The sequence below is a fragment of the Gorilla gorilla genome, chromosome 1, assembly GCF_029281585.2.
Source record: "Gorilla gorilla gorilla isolate KB3781 chromosome 1, NHGRI_mGorGor1-v2.1_pri, whole genome shotgun sequence".
Taxonomy (NCBI): Eukaryota; Metazoa; Chordata; class Mammalia; order Primates; family Hominidae; genus Gorilla; species Gorilla gorilla.
The window spans coordinates 90,921,922-90,944,325 of NC_073224.2; the positions used below are offsets into that span (position 1 = coordinate 90,921,922).

General features: G+C 44.3%; 1 protein-coding gene across 1 annotated transcript in view; it reads right to left on the reverse strand.

Moving 5' to 3' along the window:
* UCK2 (uridine-cytidine kinase 2) overlaps positions 1–18,321 on the reverse strand; it is an 84,411-nt gene extending 66,090 nt beyond the window's left edge. Inside the window, exon 1 of the mRNA XM_019026120.4 lies at positions 17,860–18,321. Within this exon, the coding sequence (XP_018881665.1) occupies positions 17,860–17,958 (99 nt within the window). The 5' untranslated portion in view covers positions 17,959–18,321. The remainder of the gene's footprint in view (positions 1–17,859) is intronic.
* Between the last annotated feature and the right edge of the window lie 4,083 nt (positions 18,322–22,404).

The window sequence follows — 22,404 nt, forward strand, 5'->3', positions numbered from 1 at the left end:
TGATCATGCCACTGCACTCCAGTCTGGGCAACAGAGCGAGACTGTGTCTCAATCAATCAATCAATTAACAAACAAATAGAAAACAGCAGCTGCTGTCTGCAGGAGCACCCCCTTCCCCAAAATACTGCTGATGAGACTTAAATATTTCCCAAATCTCAAGGAGACTGATATTTAGCTGATGTAAAACAACTCAGATCCAGTTAATTGTTACACAGCTAAAATAATGTCACACCTCAAGGGACATGTTCTCCAAAGAGTTGCGAAGAAAAAAAGTCTGTTTCCCAAGAGAGGTAACATTCATTTTATAAGTACTACATCTGTGCATAAATATATATTTGTAATTGAAAAGGAAAAGCTTTATGAGGAAAACAAATTACAGCAACTAATCTCTGAGGAAGAGTGGGCCAAGAAGACGTAGGAAAAAAACCAAAGTGCCTTTCCTACCCTCTACCGTGCACAGAATATTTCACCTCTGGTCACCAAAACATATGGCGATTTCTCCCCACCAGCAACCAATCAATTCATCAGCAGACACTAGCTGGATGTCCTGTAATTCAATTCTGACACGATCTACCTGGAGAGAGCGCCAGATCCCACAGGCTGAGGGCTCAGTCCCCAAGACTGCCCCATACTTCAGATGCCAATGGCAGGTCCCAGGTTGTGACCTGTGCTTCTGACAGAGGCTTTTAAATCAGGGTTCTCATGACCCCTCCTCAGGTTCGATTAATTTGCTAGCTTGGCTCACTGAGCTCAAAGAAACACTTACTTATGTTTATCCATTTATTATAAAGGGAACAATTTATTATAAAGATTATAAAGGAAACAGAGGAACAGCCAGATTAAAAAGACGCAAAGGGTGAGGCATGTGGGAAGGGTGCAAAGCTTCCACACCCTCTCGAGGCAGTCACCCTCCAGGAACCCCCACCTGTTCTGGTATCTGGATGCTCATTCAAACACTGTCCTTTTAGGTTTTTATGAAAACTTCATTACATACGCATCATTGATCACAATGCTGTCATTAGTGATCAGCTCGACCTTCAGCCCCCCTCTCCCTCTCACCTCCCCAGAGGTCAGGGGCATGGGGCTGAAAGTTCTAACACCGTAATCACGTGGTTGGTTCCCCTGGCAACCAGCCACCATCCTGGCTATCCAGGAGCCCACCACAGTTATCTTGTTAGAACAAAAGATGCTCCTATCACCTGGGAAATTCTAAGGGATTTAGGAGCTCTGTTATCACCCAGGAAATTACAAAGGTTTGGGGGGGCTCTGTGTCAGGAACATATTAGAACAAGAGGTTCTCCTAGTGCCCCTATCCACAGGGTTTTAGGAGCTCTGTGCCAGGAATGAGGGGGCAGAGACCAAACACATATTTCTTATTATATCATAGTACCACAGGTGCTGAAGGATTTTATTTTTACTTCTTACTTGGAATACCTCGTGTTCATCCATACTGAATGTCAACTACGAGGAGGGAGCCGTTCTAGGTGCAGGCACTGCAGGAGAAGGCATACGTGCCCTTTCAGGCTTGCACTGAGACTCAATAGAGCAGAGTAGGTTTTTTGGACTCTGAAGCCAAGAGTTTAAATGCCAGCCCCACCTGGCACTCTATACACAGTGGGTACTTAACTCCTTGGTGCTACAGTCTTCCCATGTTGAAATTGGGGATAATTATAGTACCTTACCTAAAGGGGCTGTGAGAGGAAATAAAGGCATTAATACAAATAAAACACTTAGAATAGCACTCAGTATATAGTTAGTGCTCGGGAAGTATTAGCTATTACCAAAAGAAATACATTGAAAAGAGATAAACAATAAACACATGCAAAATTATTTCAAATGGTATTAGTGATATAAGAAAAAAATAAGGCAGTGGAATCAAGAATTGCAGTAGGCACTCCATTAGTATTAAATCAACATTTTACAAGAACATGTGTTACTTCTGATTAAGAATAAAAAGTGGCAAAACATGATGAAGGTTGTTCTCCTCTTTTTTAGAGATAGGGTCTCTCCATCTGTCACCCTCAAACTCCTGGCCTCCACAGATCCTCCTACCTCAGCCTCTTGAGTAGCTCGTACTACAGGTGCATGCCACTGCACCTGGCTCATTACTTATTTTTTGTAGAGATGGGGGGTTCTACTATGTTGACAGGCTGGTATCAAACTCTTGGCCTCAAGTGATCCTCCTGCCTTGACCTCCCAAAGTGCTGGGATTACAGGCATTGAGTCATCAAGCCCAGCCAAAAGTTGTCCTTTTTAGTAAGTTAAAAGCCTGTGCCATCCCTCAAAAAACCTGTGGCCTAACGACTTCTTGAAACTCAGTCATGTCCCTAATTTTTGCCATAAATGTAGGGTTCATTTAAAGATGACTTTTCCCAAAACTATACATGTGAAATTAAGTTTTCAAATCTTAAATTCTGACATGAGAATGAGAAACAAAAAAGACCCAGATGAACTCCCAGGTAATCCAATCTCACAATCATGGTTTAAAAAAAAAAGGACTTGAATACATTCACTCAAGTACATTTGAGCAGCTACAATATTCTAGGCACAATGGACAGAGATAAAGACAGTGACCTTAAACTCAGTCTACTGAGAAGAGAACAGTATGGGGTGTCAGAGAAAGAAAAACACAGGATGCAAACCTCAATTCAGATTGCAGTCAACTGACAGAACACTTCCTAGGGGAACTGGCAGCTGAAGAGGTCTTTGACGGATGAGTAAAAGTGACCACACAAAAGAGGCACATCAGAAGCAGCAGCATCAACACGTGCACTAGTGTGGAGGTGAGCTCTCAAGAGCTGGGAACTGGAAGTGCTGACAACTCAGGGTGGGGGAGGACCGATAAGGCAAAGAGGGAGTGACAGGAAGCAAGGCTGGAGGGACTAAGCCTCCTGTGGCTTAGCTGGGAGAACAGGATGACAGCAAGACTGAAGGCAAAGAAGAGCTATTGAAGAATGTACCCGACGGACAGGCAACATCGGAGTTGCATTTTTAAAGATCACTCCAGCAGCAATGTGGAAAATGTTTTGGAGGTGGTCCAGATTGGCAGCTGGGAAATCAGTCAGTGGAGAGTTACCCAGGCAAGAAATATGGATGCAGATTGGGAGGAGAAATTATTTCAAGAGAAATTCAGAAAGCAAGATTGACTGCACCAGGAGACAGGATGGATGTGGGAGAATGTGGAAGTGCAGGAGTGACAGAGATGACTGTAAGGTTTCTGTCTCGTACATCTGTGTGGAAAGAAAATACAAGTAGAGCAGCAGGTCTGTGGCTAGGAACAGGAGGCAGGGTATTGTTAGGGGTCTCATTCTGGATAATCGTTGGTGAAGAACATGATGTGGAAATGCCCAGTGACAGCTGAATAAATGAGAAAGCAGCCCAGGAAAGGACTCAAGGCAGGAAATACCCAATCTGCGAATCACTGACAAATGGAGAATACAGAACATGGAGGGGGAAAAAACAGTGAATCAAGAAGGGGATTCTGCGGCATGACACAGCCATAGGCAGAAAAGGGCCCAGAGATGACTGAGAAGAATGGTGAGAGTGAAGAAAGCCAACCAGCCAAGAGCAGTGAAACCAAGAAAAGTTTCCCAGAGGACAAGGGCACTGTCAAGTGTTACAGAAAAGTCAAGGTAAAGAATCTACAGCTCGAACGGGATTTAGAGACTAGGTGATTACTGGTGACTTTAGCAAGAAAAGCTTTAGCATAGTCATTAACACTTTCTGACTCCTCTCCACCTGCGACAGCACTTTATGACTGTAGCATTTACTTGGTATTTAGCATACTTTCAACAATCAGACTGAAGCCCTCCCTGTGCACGAGACTAGGAACACAAGAGGGATAACTGACACTCCAGGATCCTGGAATCTAGAGGTGTAAACAGCTAACCATGACACAAGAGAATGACTGCTACAGGAAACCAGTAAAGGGAGTACTACTTAATTCAGTTTGGCAGACGCTTAAAAACACCGACCATGACACTGGGCACTGGGTTAGCACAGATGAGTCAGACCTAAACATACAAGCTCCCTGAGGTCAGGGCCTTTCTCTAATGCACTGCTGTGTTCCCAGCACCTCACAAGTGTCTGACACACTATAAGTAATCAACACATATTTACTGAATGAATGGCTGAATGAATGAAGACATGGACCTTTTCCTTCAGGAGCAGGAAGGGGTGGAAGCTTCAAAAACTGCAATTTGTGACCTGGATTAAAGAAGTAGTACGGGCCAGGCGCGGTGGCTCACGCCTGTAATCCCAGCACTTTGGGAGGCTGATTGGGGGTGGATCACCTGAGGTCAGGAGTTTGAGAACAGTCTAGCCAACATGGTGAAACCCCGTCTCTACTAAAAATACAAAAATTAGCTGGGTGTGGTGGTGGGCACCTGTAATCCCAGCTACTCGGGAGGCTTAGGCACGAGAACTGCTTGAACCTAGGAGGCGGAGGATGCAGTGAGCCGAGATCGTGCCATTGCACTCCAGCCTGGGTGACAAGAGCAAAACTCCATCTCAAAAAAAAAAGCAGCAGCAGCAGCAGTAGGATTTTGCTAGGCTCATGGAGATTTTTATATTCATTTTATATATATATATATACACACACATACGTGCGCACACAAATATATATCTCCTGTACAAGGCTAAGTTACTAGAGTCACACAGATATTGGTCAAACACTACCTTGCCTCTAGCAGGTTATCAAGAAACAGCTGATAGGAGAGGTAGCAATGGGAGGGCTTTCTGTGGTGCTGGGAATAATCTATGTTCACCATATGATAATTCATTGAACCGTGCATTTAGAATTTATACATTTTGCTAGGTGTTCTATTAGTAATTAAAAGGTTTTTTTAAAAAGATGCTAATAAACTGTTTTTTCTCCCCCTAACTACCTACTACAAAACAAGAGACCTTAACTCCTTTAGAAAAAAGGCACAACTTAACTACAGGAAAGGATCGCTAAGGCCTACAGAAAGCTGGTAACACAAGAATAAGAAACTTGAAAGGTCGACCCAGGAAGAGGGTGCCCAATATCTGACTAGCTATGGGTCTTATCAGCAAAGAAGTAATAACTCACATTAGTCAGTGGGACTCAAACTATAAAGGCTCCTTATCACTATCAATGCCTCCATTCCTGGACCCTGTCAGGCACAGATGCCAGGGAGCAGTGCTGGCTAGAACTGGACAGCAAGACTGACCAAAGATACACTGGAGGGACAAGTTCAAGGGATCGATTGCACCACATGCTGACTATGGTCAATGGCAATGTATTGTATACTTGAAAATTGCCAAAAGAGTAGACTTCAATTGTTCTCACCACAAAAAAATGACTAAGTGAGGTAACAGATACGCTAATTAGCCTGATTTAACCATTCCACAATGTATACACACATTAAAACATTAATGGGCACACCATAAATATATTTTCATTTGTCAATTAAAATCAATGAATAACTATTTAAAAACATTTTTAAAGTCTGACCAGGCCGGGCATGGTGGCTCACGCCTGTACTCCCAGCACTTTGGGAGGCCAATGCCGGGGGATAACTTGAGGTTGGGAATTTGAGACCAGCCTGGCCAACATGGTGAAACCCCGCCTCTACTAAAAATACAACAAGTAGCTGGGCATGGTGGCACACGCCTGTAGTCCCAGCTACCTGGGAGGCTGAGGCAGGAGAATTGCTTGAACCCGGCAGAGGCTGCAGTGGGCCGAGATCGCGCCACACTCCAGCCTGGGCAGCACAGCAGGACTCTGTCTGGGGCGGGGGCGGGGGCGGGGGTGGGGGAAGGCTGGCCAACCAGCCTGTTCTGACAGCACATCTGCACAGAACATGAATCACGGTACCAGCAAGTGACCCGCCCACTGCAGAAGCATTGCTATGTATATACCTCTGCATACATTTTATCGTTTAACCCTAACACCTCTCCAAACCAGACATCATCTCCTTTTCACAGATGTAGGAATAGGTTCAGACGAAACAGATTAAAAGTGGCCAAATAGGGATGTTAACACAAGCCTGGCTGACTCCAAAACCCACGCACGTTCTCCACTCCATCAAGCTTCCTGGGCTTACCTCAACAAGGAAGCATTTTCTGAACAAACCAGGGATTCTCAATCCTAACTTGAAGTGGACACATTATAAAGCTTCAATTCTGTCACACCAAAAAAACACCTTAAACTCCACCAAGACCCAGCAAGCAGCGCCTCATGGCAGGCTAGGACTGAGTTCTTCCCAGAAGACAGGTCCAAAACACAAACTTTTCCACCTTAACAATGGATGTCTCCTGACCCCTTCCTCCAGAAATCAAATGGCCAATCTGATGCCCACTTCAGCTTGTGTCATCCCTCTGTAGTCAGACAAGGAGGGCTTGCTCAGCTTGCATTTCCTTCCTGAAGAGTATTCACTACCTCTCTTGTTCAAACACTATGTATCACTCAATATTCTATTCCTTCTGCTCTCAAATGTTTACTTTCTCTACAAAAGGAGGTAGAGAAAAATGTAGCCATTGACTAATAAAAAAAGCATATCTTACCTCAATTTAAAAAAAAGCATTGAGTTAAACAAAATAGGTGACAGTTCTTTAAGAGCTTGACAATACGAATTTAAAGTTAAAAGTTTAAGTTAAAGTCACTCTCTGATTTTTTCTTTCCTTTTTTTTGAGACGAAGTCTTGCTCTGTCACCCAGGCTGGAGTGCAGTGGCACAATCTCGGCTCACTGAAATCTCCGCCTCCCTGGTTCAAGTGATTCTCCTGCCTCAGCCTCCCGAGTAGCTGAGATTATAGGCACCCGCCACCATGCCCAGCTAATTTTTGTATTTTTAGGAGAGATGGGATTTCACCATATTGGTCAGGCTGGTCTCGACCTCCTGACCTCAGATGATCTGCCCATCCCGGCCTCCCAAAGTGCTGCGATGACATGCATGAGCCACTGCACCCAGCCTGATGTTTTTTAATGCACCACTAAACAGGCACCTAAGCCATCTAGCATGCACACTTACAAGACCAAGCTCCAGTGACTGACAATGTGCCAGCAATCTTATCCAGGTGATGGTACCCCAAGAGGAAATACAAATGTGAACAGCAAAGGGACAGCTATCCACATCCCCCAGCAACAGGTTTAATGTTAAAACTAGTATTAGAAGCAGTAACTGAGCAAAGTAACTCATTCTTCAACCATTCAACAGATATTTGAGTGTCTAATGTTTACAATTTTAAATAGAGTGATCATGAGAAGGAGACACGTGAGCAACACTTGAAGGAGGGAAGGTGGTTAACGATACTGATATCAAGAGATGCCCTGGCAGAATGAACAGCCAGTGCAAAGGATGCATTTCTAGGGCCCTCCCGATCTTGTTGTAGACTTAATTTACTAGGAGTAAAATGGGAAGCCACTGCAGGGTTGTATCAGAGCAGGGAATTATCCAACTTTCATTTTCACGGGATCACTCTGGCTGTTATGAGAATAGAATGTGTACACAAAGAAAGAAGAGGGAGATGGGTCAGGAGACTACTGCAATGATGCAACCGACAGATGATGACGACCTGGACCAGGGTAGAAGCAAAGGAGTGGAAAAGTGCTCAGGCTGCAGATATGTTGTGAAGGCAGGGCCAACAGGATTTCCTAAGGGAATGGATCCAAGTGACTTAGCGATTATGAATGCAAACATGTTTGAAGACTACAGTCCAACGTCAACACTCTTACCAGCCCATTCTTCATAAGCTCTCTCTAGACAGCCTGAGAGGCTACAGAAGAAATAAAGAGTAGTCAAGGATAACCCCGAGGTTTTAGGCCTGAGCAACTAGAAAGATGAAGCTGTCATCAACTGAGATGGTGAGGTTAAAGACTGAGTATGTTCAAGGGGTGAGATGAGGAGTTCAATATTGGAAATGTTGAGATTCCTATGATGCACGGAGTTTGAAAAAAAAAAATACTTAATATTTGGTTATTCTACAAACATTTGAGAACCTCCTCATCCTTCCCGTTTTTGGACACTTGTTAGCTTCAGGCAATAGTGAGGTAAAACAAAGTCCCTGATCCTGAGAGCTCAGTCTAGAGAAGATAGACTAAACAAGCAAGGACCACACAGGGCAAGGGAAAAAAATTCTGTAACTGAGGTCCGTTTAGGATGCTTTAGCAACATAGAAGAGGAGGCCCCAAAAAGAGCAAAAGAGCAACACCTGCAAAGGCTTGAAAGTGACAGTAAGCATACTGAAGGGTCCCAGGACCTTCAGGAAATCTAACTGGTATCCAGTTGAGATGAATGTTAGCAAACGGCAGGGGATGTCAGTCTTTCAGAACCCCACCAAAGAAAGCTTACAAATGACTACCACTTACACAGGTTCAGATTCAAGAAGCACTCTGTGTGACCAGTGGTAACAATTACAGGATACTCAAGGCTAGTTACAGAACTGTGAAAATGTAAGGGCTTGTAAGGACCCTCTTCTGTAGATGAATATACAGATACTTAATAAGTAAGTGGCAACAGTGGGCTGGAACACAAGGGCTGTGGTTTGAAAGTGTCCTCCAAAGTTCACGTGTTGAAAACTTGATGCCCAACGTGGCAGTGTTGGGAAGTGGGGCCTGATGGGAGGTGTTTGGATCTTGGAGGCACCACCCTCATGAACTGGATTAATGCCATTATCGTGGGAGCAGATTCGTTATGACAGGGGTGGGTTCCTTATAAAAGGAACCTCTTGTTTGAAACTTTTGTGCATGAGGACACGGACTTCCCTCCCCCTCCTCTCCTCCTGCCCTTCTGCCTTCCAGGACGGGATGACCATGACACAGCAAAAAGGCCAGGTGTCAGATGCTCAATCTTGGACTTTTTAGCCTCCAGAACTGTGAGAAATAAATTTCTGTTCATTATCAGGTATTCTGCTATAGCAGTACAAAACAGACTAAGACACCAAGCTACCTAAATCAGTTGTCTTCAAACTAGGGTACATGAAAACTTCCTGAGCCACATGAAAGCAAGCATACTTTTTCACAATCAGGCTTCTCCCACTTTACAAAATAAAGGCCCATCACCCCTCCATTCTGAATCCATGCAAAAAGGTGATCTAAAATACTCGAGCTGATACTGAAAGATGAATGACTTAATGACTGAATAATAATTCCTTTTACAAGTCTGGAGGTTCCCAGTTTTCCTGCTTTCTACAAAATTAGAGGAGATGAATGGCAAGCTAGTTGATTCAAAAAATCCACTGTATTTTGACATATAATTTTAAAGGTAAAAACTGAGTCTAAGTGACCTTCATATAACAATATTCTGTCCATTTCCATCTACTTATTTATGTCAACAGGGTTCCTTAAAGCTTAGATCTACACAAATGAAAAATCTTATTCTAGTATTAAATAGTAATTATCCACAGAATCACCAAATAATTGGGGGTGGAAGGCTCTATCTCATCAAGATGTTTTCTTCAAAAAAATGTATAACATATCCATTTGGTTGTTTTTTTTTTTTTTTTTTTGAGACAGAGTCTTGCTCGTCGCCCAGGCTGGAGTGTAGTGGTGCAATCTCAGCTCACTGCAACCTCTGCTTCCTGGGTTCAGGCGATTCTCCTGCCTCAGCCTCCGGAGTAGCTGGGATTACAGGCACCAGCCACCATGCCCAGCTAATTTTTGTATTTTAGTAGAGACGGGGTTTCCCCATGTTGGCCAGGCTGGTCTTGAACTCTTGACCTTAGGTAATCTGCCTGCCTAGGCCTCTCAAAGTGCCAGGATTACAGGCATGAGCCACCGCGCCCGGCAGTATCCATTTGTTTTGATGAATTTTATACTAATAAGTACAGTAGTAATGCAATCGAAAAGAAATAAATACTTAGATTCATGAGAACAGGAAATAAAATTTTAATGTATACTTCTGTCACGTGTGATAGAACGACCAATAAAATATTTTCAAGCATAAAAATAAATGAAATTAAATTAATATTTTGCAGGGGAAGTGGAACTGAAATATGATTGAGGAAAAAAGAAAAATAAACATTTCTGACTCAAATAAGAGCCTGTTCATCTACATGTTTTAAAATGTATGACAATAGGTCAAATTATTATAGATTTAGAGCCCATCAGATACATTTAAAAGAATAATGAAACAATTGTTGTTTTTAAGTGTATATTTACAATATATCAGAAGTCACTTCCTTTTCAACTCTTTATTTATAATGAAAAAAACTGATGTCAAAAATATGTGATTGGGCCCAGTACAGTGGCTCTTGCCTGTAGTCCCAGCACCTTGGGAGCCCAAGACAGGACGACCACTTGAGGCCAGGAGTTCATGCCAGCCTGGGCAACATAGTGAGACACAGTCTCTGAAATAATAATAATAATAACTAATTTTAAAAATACATATTTTTACAACATATAAAAATATATATTTTATAACATATAAAATGTATAATATTTTATAACATATAAAAATATATATATTATATGTGCAAAATGGGATGAAGAATTCTCCAAAATTCTCTTAGCGGTTATGAATACAAAAATGTCTTTTAGACCATAGTCCAAAATCAGCACTGTTATCAGCCCATTCTATCACAAGCTTTCTCTAGACAGCCTAGGAGACTAGAAGCCTGCAAAGGGCAAAGACAGTGCTCATCTCCACTCCCAGGGAAAAGCAATCCCAGAAACATGGAACTTTGGACTTCTAGAGGACAGGCGAGGGAAAGCAGAGCATGCTAGCTGAGATGACAAAACAGCCCTTGCTCCCTGCTAGTCAGCCAAAAAAAAGGTAAAAATGTCAGACCAAATAGCATACTTATGGGCTGAATAAAGAAATAAAGAAGCACAACTCTACAACCCACACAAAATTTTTGTTTCTGCCATATATGTACCAGGCAAAATTCTTACCAAACACTACATGGGACAGGAAGAAAAAGTACTGCTTGCTGGTCACCTGTCCCATAGGGTACTGAAGGTTAAGTGTGGGCATTCACAGAAATACTGACACTTTTCCTGTAGTTTCACTGGGAGAAACCAAGTAAAAACAACTGCTTTAAAAAAAACAAAAAAAGAACGAAAAAAACCCATGTTATGGAAAGAGTATTGCCAATAGCGAGTTGGCAAAGCAAACTGAATTTTTCAGAGTTGTCACCTTCTCTCATTGTTCAAAATTCTCAGGCATACATTTAGAACCATTGCCCCCTCATCCAATCAAATTACCGCTTATGAGGCCTGAAAACCTGATGCTGGAGGGCTTTATACGGTTCTTTATATTTTTCAGGTTATTATATTAAATTGTCTACTAATTGTACTTTTTTTTGTTTTTTCTGAGATAGGGTCTTGCTCTGTTGCCCAGGTTGGATTGCAATGGTGGGACTAAGGCTCACTCCAGCCTCAACCTCCCAGGGCTCAGGCAATCCTCCCACTTGAGCCTCCCAAGTAGCTGGGACTACAGGATGAAAATTTTCTAGTTTGTTTTAAGGAAAAGCCATAGCATAACTGGAGGATGGGAATATCATGATTTAGTAAGTACTACAAAATGATGACTTTCCTCTACTTGGATTTTTTAGAGGTAACTTTTTCAAATATGATAATCATTAAATAAAAATTCAGAAGACTAAACTTAGAACAAAACCTTCAGTCTTGAATGATCACCAAAACTAACACCACCAAGGTCATCCAAGACTCACCAAGCATTAAACAAGATTTTTAAAAATAAAACTTCTTTCAATCTTCAGTCACAAATAAAAAATATTTTAGTATCAAAAGATTTTATACCATTAAAGAAATTATGTTTCTAAATGTTTCCTTTTTCTCATTTTTTATTCCTACTTTGTATGTCATAATTATATATGGGTTATGCTTATATATTTTATATATATGATGAAAAGATCAAATGCTTTCATGACAAATCACCTTAATGACTGAAATGGTTTAATGGACACGAAAGCATACAGACATATGCATACACACTCACATATAAAAGTAAACTCTCAACCCTTTTTTATTTATTTTAAAATACTGAAATACAAGTCTAAGATTTAGAGACCGTAAGTAGTTCCAACAGCACCATCACAGAGCCCACTAGCAAAAAAGGTCAGGTCTTCAGCAGTGAAATTCCCAAAGACAATCTGTCTCCATCACAGAACGTCATAAAAGCAAGATTTGACAAAGAAATGACATGAAAGCAAATGCTATGTAGTGAACTGGTAGGTGACCACAGACAGAGTGAGCATCAGAAACCATACTTCAAAGACACTCAAGGAACAAAGAAGAAATACAGCCTGAGGAAAGGCAGCAGGATAGGAACTACTGGAGGCAGCCGGACCCAGGGTTTCTTCTTCATTCTACCAGACATCGTGCTAGGCATGGCTCAGTGAACAAGCAGGAGAGTTTCAGGCACAGCAGACAGCAAATGCGGACATCCTTGGCTGGGGGAAAGCCTGCCATGCCAAGAGTGGGTCTGGCTGGACTAGCTAGAGTAAGGGGGAAAGGGAAGAAGGTCCGAAGGGCCAGATCACACCAGGCCTTCCCAGCCATGGCAGCAGTTTGAGGTGACGGAAAACACACAATGCCATCTCTGAGAAAAGCAGCAAAAGGACCAAACCAGCCCCACAGTCCTGGGAACACCTGACAGGAAAGTGTGGAATACGTGATCTGGCTGGATGGGGATGGCGACCAAGGTTCCAGAACAGGGCAGTGGGCGCCAACACGGGTCCAGAGCACATTCTGAAGCATTCCAAAAGCAGATGCTGACTCACGGCCAAGCTGCACTGAGGTGGCGGTCCACACCTCAGAGGGGACGGCATCTCCTCTGTTATCCTATAATGGTCACACACAGGCCATCCTCCCTAAAAATATTTACACGAAGAGGCCACTGCTTGTGGAGAAAGTTCAAAACAGGTACAGATTTTAAGAAAAAAAACCGGCCGGGCACAGAGGCTCATGCCTGTAATCTCAGCACTTTGGGAGGCTGAGGCGGATCATGAGGTCAGAAGATGAGACCAGCCTGGCCAACACGGTGAAACCCCGTCTCCACTAAAAATACAAAAATTAGCCGGACATTGTGGTGGGCACCTGTAATCCCAGCTACTCGGGAGGCTGAGGCAGGAGAATCGCAGGGGTTGTAGTGAGCCGAGTTCGCACCCCTGCACTCCAGCCTGGGTGACAGAGCAAGGCTCTGTCCCAAAAATAAATAAAAAATAAAAAATAAAACCCTAGATCCTAATCCCAGTCCTACCACTAAGTCAAAAGTTCCCCTAACCTCATCTTCCATTGTCATCTACCAGTAGGGAAGACACGTGCCTGACTTCAAAGGGAATAGATAATCAAATGCTTTAATGATAAAGTGACTTGGTGATAAAAACAGTGGAAGAAATTTATAAACAGTAAACTGCTAAGGACAGAGACCTTCTCTCATGGTTCCTTAAATCCTTATTTCCCCTCAATCCCAAGCACTTAAACAGGTTAAGTAAGAAAAAGTATTCTCTCACAGAACACATACTCTACAGGAAGAAGCAGTCAACAAATAAGCATAAGACAAGAAAGATATGGTAAGTCTATGGAAGCAGAAGAGAGAAAAAATAATTCTCATTAAGGAAATGGGTAACAAAGCTCCCTCAAGAAAGTATTAACAGAGCTGAGCCTTAAAAAGACTAAAGGCCATTACAAAAAGAAGGCCACTGAGCAAAAATGTAAGTGAAGGCAGTTCAGTAAGATGGTCTGTGCGCATTTGGCTGTGTAGAAAAATAAGGCCGGGCACGGTGGCTCATGCATGTAATCCCAACGCTTCAGGAGGCCAAGGCGGGCAGATCACCTGAGGTCAGGAGTTCGAGACCAGCCCGGCCAACATGGTGAAACCCCTACCTCTATTAAAAATACAAAAAAACTAGCCAGGCCTGGTGGCACATGCCTATAATCCCAGCTACTCAGGAGGCTGAGGCAGGAGAATTGCTTGAACTCAGGAGGTGGAGGTTGCAGTAAACCAAGATGGCACCACTGCATTCCAGCCTGAGTGACAGAGTGAGATTCCATCTCAATAAAAAATAAAATAAAAAATAAAAATAATAGCCTGGGACCATATTCAGGGGCCAAGGGGATTTGTACTGTACTGAAGTGTTTGACCTGTACTGAGCAGCGGGGAGTTACCCAAGGTTTCCAAAAAGGAAAATGGCACATCCAGAGCTATTCCTAAGGAAGACCACTCTGATGGCAGTGTAATGGAGCAGATTTTTCTCGTTTCAGAGGCTATTTTAGTTGTCCAATGAAGAGGTCACAGAACAAGGAACAGGCAAAGATGAAAAGGAAACAGAATGACACCTAAAAGTCACAGATATGTATGCAGGCAAAGAAGTTTAGCCTGGGTTTTTTTCCACCTTTTAGTGTTATTACACCTGTCCTTTAGGGGGAAATATGAAAATCTGGTTTGGTTTGCTTTTGAGATGGGGTCTCGCTACATTGCCCAGTCTGGAGTACAGTGGCACCATCAAAGCTCACTGCAGCCTCCAAGTCCTAGGCTCAAGCCATCCTCCTGCCTCAGCCTCCTGAGAAGCTGGTGGCACAAACCACCATACATGGCTAATTTTTAATTTTTCGTAGAGACGGGGTCTCTCTCTGTTGCCCAGGCTGCTTTTGAAGCCATCCTCCTTCCTTGGCCTCCCAAAGTGCTGGGACTAGAGGTGTGAGCCACCGTACTCAGCCATAACCTTTTTTGGTTTTTGTTCGAGACAGGTCTTGCTCTGTCACCCAGGCTGGAGTGTAGTGGCACAATCACAGCTCACTGCAGCCTCGACCTCTCATACTCAAGCATTCCTCCCACCTCAGCCTCTAGACCTGCAGCACCGCACCTGGATAATTTTATTATTTGTAGAGAACAAGTCTCACCATGTTGCCCAAGCTGAGAATCTGGTTTTTAACATACGTCAAAATAACTTTCTCAACCCACCACAATTTTCATTTTATACAGACGGGGTCTCACTATGTTGCCCAGGCTGGCCTCAAACTCCCGGGCTCAAGCAATCCTCCTGTCTCTGCCTCCCAAAATGCTAGGATTACAGGCGTGAGCCACCAGGCCCAGTCTTCGACTTTTTTAATAACAAAAATATCAATAATCTTAAAGGATGACAAACTATCAATCATTCGTATGTCAAAAATGTACAAACAAGCTTGGGCAACATGGTGACCTAGTCTCTACAAAAAATAAAGATTGCCGGGTGCGGTGGCGCACACCTGTAATCCCAGCACTTTGGGAGGCCGAGGCGGGCAGATCACAAGGTCAGGAGATTGAGACCATCCTGGCTAACACAGTGAAACCCCGTGTTTATTGAAAATACAAAAACATTGGCCAGGCGTGGTGGCGGGCACCTGTAGTCCCAGCTACTTGGGAGGCTGAGGCAGAAGAATGGCATGAACCCGGGAGGCGGAGCTTGCAGTGAGCCAAGATCATGCCACTGCACTCCAGCCTGGGCAACAGAGCAAGACTCTGTCTCAAAAAAAATAATAATAAAAAAAAATAAAGATTAAAAAGCCAGCCCAGGTAGTGGCTCACACCTGTAATTCCAGCACTTTGGGAGGCAGAGGCGGGTGGATCACTTAAGTCTAGGCATTTGAGATCAGCCTGGCAACATGGCAAAACCCCTTCTCTACAAAAAAAAAAAAAAAAAAAAAAAAATTAGTCGGGCATGATGGTGCAAGCCTGTAGTCTCAGCTACTCTGGAGACTGAAGTGGGAGGATCACTTGAGCCCAACAGGCGGAGGGTACAGTAAGCCAAGATCTCACCACGGCACTCCAGCCTGGGCAAAAGAGTGAGACCCTGTCTCAAAAACAAAACAAATCAAACGAACAAAAAAATTAGCCAGTCGTGATAGTGCCAGCCTGTAGTCCCAGTTACTCCAGGTTGAGGCTGAGGCTGCAGTGAGCTGTGACAGCGCCACTTACTCTGGGCTAGGTGGAAATGCGAGACCTTGTCTCAAAAATTAAATTAATAAATAAAAATGTACAACATGCTTCGAAAACTGCATAAAAACGGACCCTTCTTTTCTTGGGAGTTTCTACACTCTTCCTCCTGGATGAAAAATAGCAGAGAATTAGCTACTCCCACATTGGCTCACCACTATCCCATCCCTCACTTTACCCAAGTAACACCAAAAGCTTGATTATCAAGTTAGAACAGGTGACGACTGAGAAACACACAAGAAGAACAAGAACAGAGTTATTCACCTTTTAGGGTCGCAGTTTTCACCCTCGTGGTAACTAAATTATTCAGATGATTACCAAGATCATTTTGTTTCTAAAAGCTCATATGCAAGTTTAAGTCTCCTCCCCACTTTAGGAGGACTGGACTTCAGCTTAAAATTTGGACCCCACTACATGCCAGGCAGGCATTGTGCTAGGAGGGCTGGGAAAACAGCCATGAACAACAACAACAAAAAATGCTCCCAATCCAACAGGAATATGCCAGAAGAGCAAGAATAATTCTAAAAGAACAGGTAAAGCTTCCTGAAAGGGCTAGCATTCTGGTTTTACTTTGAATTACTAGTATAAGTCATAGTAAAGAACATACTCAAAAATTACAAATTTTTTTTAAAAGCCTTCAACCAGGGAGCACACAGAACAGAAACTTCAGGACCTAAAGCAGGCCGATTCCTAACCCCGGGAGCTAGGGACGAGATCAACTTCATCAATAAAGAAGTCCAGCAGCGCCAGCCGCCGTGTCTGGCTGGGCTCCTTGCGCTAAAGTAGTCCAGACCAGGAGGGAAAAACGTAAAACCAATATGGAGGAGGGGCTACTGACGAGTCGGTTCGGGAGCTAAAACCTCGTGGCTCTTTCCTCATGGCGCCAACCAGCCTTCCTGCTCTGCTCTCCCCAGCCGGGAGAAGCATCATCCTGCCTCTCCAAACCAGCACCCAGCACCCAGCTCTCAGGATCCCTTGAGGAACCCGTGCTTCAAATGAAGTTGGAGGGTGTTAAACGGTGGGAAAAACAAGTAGCCACATCTTAAAGGCTGTTAGGGGAGCAAAGAAAGAACCATCTGGGAGGACTCCACCCTTCTCCACCTGCAGAAAAAACCCCGGGTAAAGCTAGGAAGTCATTTCCCTTGTCTCTCCTTGCCTTGCTGATAAAACAAAGGAAACAGGCTCCTAAGAGGGTCAGACACCCATACGATGACCCCCTTCCGTGGATCCAAGACGCGTACGTCCTGGACACCGAAGAGCATGGAGCCAGTACAACTTTCTCATTGAAGCCAACCACGTTTCCTCTTATAACCTTAAAAAACAGAAGCCCCTACTATTATCGTTTCATTGATGTCACGGCACCTATTTGGCTCTCAGACTTTTACCCGGAAACCCCTGTAATCCCCAGCCCTTGCGTGCAGCCCCACACTGGGCTCCCCTTCCCCGGGATGCCGCCTCGCGCGTTCCCGCCACCCTCGCCCTCTCGGCCGCGCTTCCCGGCTCGCTCCGCCCTCGGCACCAGGCTGCGCCGCGGGGCGAGCACGTCTGTGCCAGACCGGGGCTTGAGGGGGTCCATCGGGGGTTAGTGGGGGATCCTGCGGAAAGCCCTCTCCCCCGACACTGGAGTTGCAAAACAATAAGCATCCGCTTCCCTGCCCTTCCCCCATAGGACCCCGGCCACGAGTTATTAACGCGGGGGGAGAAAAGCCGGAGGAGCACTCCCGCCCTGCGATCGTGGCCGCGTACCCCCGGAACCCCCAAGGCCCGAGTCTTCGCCCGCACCCGCCGCAGCGCCCCCAGGCCGCGCGGGGCGCACTCGGCGCTGGAGCGCGGCCGGGAGCGGAGGCGCGCGGGCCACGCGGTGGCTGCAGCAACTGACACGGCCCGCGGCCGCCGGCCACATGCGCCGCCCAGGGACAGAAGCCGGGAAGGGAGCGCGGCTCCGGGCCCCGCCGTACCTTGCCGCTAGCTGTTCCCCCGCTGACGCCTATAAGGAAGGGCTCGCCGCCGTTGGGCTGCTGGTGGTTCTGCAGGGTCTGCTCGCTGTCCCCGGCCATGGTTCGCGCCGCCCCTCCTCCCGCTGCCTGTGCGAACGGACGCACGCTCCCCGCCCGCGCCCGCGTCGGACTCCCTCCGCTTTCCGCAGCCGCCGCTGGGCGCTGCCGGGGCTGAGGCCGCTGTCGCTGGCCTGCGAGCCGCTCGGAGCCCGGTGATGGGGCTGGGTTTCCCGGAGGAGCCAAGAGCCTTCCTTTGCCCGCAGCGGCTGGTCCGGTTTACATCCCAGGCAGAGGTCAGCGTGATGCTGCTGCTCCAATCCGGGCGGGCAGCGCGCTGCTATTCGCCGAGGCGGAGGCGGCGAGGCGTCTGGCCCCAGCCTCCGCCCCTCCCGGGCCCCGCCGCCGCCCGAGGTCTCTGCGAAAGGTGTGAGCCCGACCTTCCCTCCCACCCGCCCGGTTAACCCTTTCTCCGACGCGCCCTAGCGGACCCTGGGGGAAAGAAACAGGCTGTTCTGTATTTTAATTTGGTATGCTACCACCTATTTTCAGAAGGGATAAAAAGCTTGAAGGAAATAATAGGCAGAGTAGATAAGAAGGAATGGCCCGGGTTTGAGAAGCAAAATTTGAACAAGCTTGAAAGATTAGGGTGGAACAAAGAGTTAATGTCATTTACCCATTATCCAGGCTAAAAACTTGTGTTTCCAAAAAATGAGGGTTCTTTTTCCCTTCTCCCGTTCGCCAAGATAATATGTCAGCCGCTGGCTTTAGATATTTCCTGTCTTGGAAACCCCCCAGCGCCATCCTTTTTAGCAGGCCTGTCCTCGTGCGACTCTCTAGAGAAGGGCAATTTGAGGGGCTTATCTGAAGGGTGCCCTCCATTGGAAAAGCAATTCCCTTCTAAACCACAGTATCTCATCCCATACACTGAGCTTCCTATGGAGTTAGGGTATCTGAAAACATACTGACATTTTGATCCATTAATATCTTCAATTGAACCGGTTTTCCAGAGATTGGCAATCAGTCACTTAGAAAGGCAGTTTCAGACTCCACCTCTGGAGCCAGATTTCTGCATTCACATCCAGGTCCCTGAGCAAGTTACTTAATCTCTCTGTGCTTCAGTGTTCTTATCTGTTAAATGGGAATAATAATGGCAATTACATCCCAGGATTTTTGTGAGAATTAAATGAATTAGTATATGTAAAGTTCTCAGAACAGTGCTGGTACAGTCTAGGCCCTGTATTAGTGTTTGAAGAGAAAAGGTTTCTAAAGCGCTGGAACTGGAAAGAAAAGTTTTGCTGGGACACACCTGAGAGAGGCAGGACTAGCCTAGTAACTTCCAGTCTCTTCTCCTGTGAACTTGGGACTAGTATCAATGAGCTGATGGGGCCTACAATCTAAAACAGAATTTACGTCAATAGCATTATCTTTTGAAACTTAGTAAATTACCTTAAATTGAAGATTATTTTGAAAAAAATAATTTTCTCTCAAGCCAGGGAAATCGAGGCTGCAGTGAGCCATGATCTCCCCACTGCACTCCAGTCTGGTCAGCAGAGCCAGAGCCTGTGTCAAAAAACAAAAACAAAAACAAAACAAAAAAAAAGGATACCAGAGAAAACAAACTTTTTTCACTTTTAAATTACAGTTGACACTTGAACAACACTGGTTCAAACTGTGCGGTTCACTTTTATGCAGCTTTTTTTTTTAACCAAGGGCAGATGGAAAATACAGTATTTGTGCAGTTTCCTCAGGACTGACTGTGGGACTTCATGTGTGGATTTGGTTACATGTAGGCTGTCCTGGGACCAGTCCCTCCGCATGTATCTAGGAATTACTGTATTTTATGTCACCATCTAACATGAAACTCGGTAGCAGCTCAGACAGGAAACAAAGATGGGGAGAGTGGCCACTACCTGGTACCCAGAAGCAGGCATTTGGGTGAAGTTTCCTAAAGGGGTGCCTTACCAAATAGCTAGGGAGTGGGTGAGTTTTAGGTGGTCCTAGAGTTAGCCTCTTCTCCAAAAGGTCTTTTCTCTACTAGATAGATTTATTAGTCGTCATGGACTTTTGTAGAACTCTTTATAGCCCATTGGAATTTGGAAGTTGAACCTACAGCTAAGGGTTAGCATGGGGATATTAGGTAGTTAAGGAGAAGAAGAGGAGGATAAAGGAATGCCAAAGGCCAGTGGGGTGGCTCATGCCTGTAATCCCAACATTTTGGGAGGCAGAAGAGTGAGGATCACTTGAGGCTAGGAGTTTGAGACCAGCCTGGGCAACATAATGAGACCCCCATCTCCACAAAAAGTACAAAAATTAACTGGGCATGGTGGTGCACACCTGTAGTCCCAGCTACACCAGAGGCTGAGGCAGGGGGATCACTTGAGCCCAGGAGTTTGAGGTTGCAGCTGTGATCATGCCATTGCATTCCTCTATCAACTTGTCTCTTAAAAAAAAAAAAAAAGAATGCCATGTCTTTCATAAACTTTTCTCAAATCTGCATCTTCCTTGTCATTCCTATAGTGTTTCTTCCATAATATTTTATCATAAAAATTTTCAAGCACAGTTGAAAGATTTTACAGCAAACACCAATATACCCACCACCTAGACTCTTATCACTAACATAGTACTATATATATACTTGCTTTAAAACATAACTGGTCATCTACCCATCCCTCTATCCATCCAGGCATTTTTATTATAGGACTTACTTCCTTTTGCTTTGTTAATTTTAATTGACTTACTCCACACTGGCTTATACATTTCTTGTTTGTTTTGTTTTGTTTTGTTTTTAATTACTATATCCCCAACGCCTGGAAAGGTTCTGGCACCTTGTAGGGCCTCAACAAATGAAAAGAGATGTCTCATTTCTACATCCCCCAGGCCCACTGAGCAGAATGATAAGCAAGTAGGAAGCATTTAATACATGATAAATGAATGAACAAATGAATGAATATGGAAGTAAGGACACCAACAAGTAAACTTAATTTCCATCACTTTGGAAGGAAACGCTTGTTCCCTTGATTGTATTAATGTGGTTACTATACTTATTTCTGATTGTTTTGTTTTCCTGGCATTCCAGAGTGACTGTCCCCATCTAATCTTAATGCATCTATTACCTAGTTGAGCTAATTCATTAACTGAGCTAATTCTCCATACTTCTCTGCACTTTGTTTAATAATAATAATATTTGACCTCTGTGCATGAGTTAATATACCTGAAAGTGTCTGAAAAAATCAAAAGCATTCTATATAAAGGTAAGGCCTAATTAGCAGAGGGCAGCCATCTGCACTCTGTACTCCCTGTTTTTCTTTCTCCTTCCTATCCCTAGGGCTGGCTTGCCTACATATAAGGAAATTACCCGTGTCCATTTAAATTATGAAGAGTACTCTCAGCTCCACTGACCTCAACAAGGACTTTCACATCTCTGCCCCCTACAAAGCAAGGCAAGCTGCCTGTGCTATTCCCTGTGCTGTGTCATCCTCTCTTGGGAGCTTGGTCACCAAATCCCATAGCTAGGGATGTTCAAATCACATTTGAGCCTACCGTAACAATTACACTGCAGATTCTGAATTAAGTGATTTGGAGCTGTCCTCCTTTTCCTCCCACTAAAAAAAAAAAAAAAAAAAAAAAAAATCTAATTTTTTAACAAAATTCAGAGTTAGAACAGATTCAAGGAAATACATTTTCTTGGTATCTGTGATGGTTTTTTTTTTCTTTTACAGATTTCAGTCTGATCAAGTTCTGGCCTAGTTAACATTTGGGCATGAAGTCAGCATGAGTATGCAAGTGCAGCTGTAGCCAAAGAACAATAAGAGACATTGCTGTTGACAGTCCTTTGTCTGCCTGCCTTCTCCCCTTGAGTAGCCATAGTTCTGAACTAGACAAGGAACGTTACATTTTGCACCCAACTGAAATGTTCTTACTCTAGGTGCTTCATGCACCATGATCAATTCTCTATTTGTTTATCTCATTCCCCAGCCAGAAAAATAGATGTTATCACACTTCATCATGTATCCGAAGTATTATCGTTCTCTGTATTACCTTTCTAATTACTTTCCACCTTTTATCAATCAGCAGTTGCTTTGTCAGATCACAAGTACTGTTCTGAAAAGATGGCTGGATGACGTTAAAGCTCTCTGACCTTAATCAGTCACATCCAGCTCTGTGACCTTAATCAATTACATTCTCAGGTACTGTTAGGCAGCACAACATAGTGCAGTCTCAGACTGGCAGCAGCAGCATTTGGGAATGCAAATGCTTAAGCACCACCCCAGAACTAGTAAATCAGAAACGCTGTGTGTGGAGCTCCACAGTCTGTGTTTTATAAGCCTTCCAGGTGATTCTCATGCCCACCAAAGTTCGAGAACCACTGTTCTGGTGCAAAGAAGATGAATAAGCTCTAGTCAGAAAACAAAGATTTATAATCTTACTTTGTTACTAACTTTATAACCTTTGACAGGTTACATAATTTTTCTTTTCTTTTTTTTTTTTTTTTGAGACAGAGTCTTA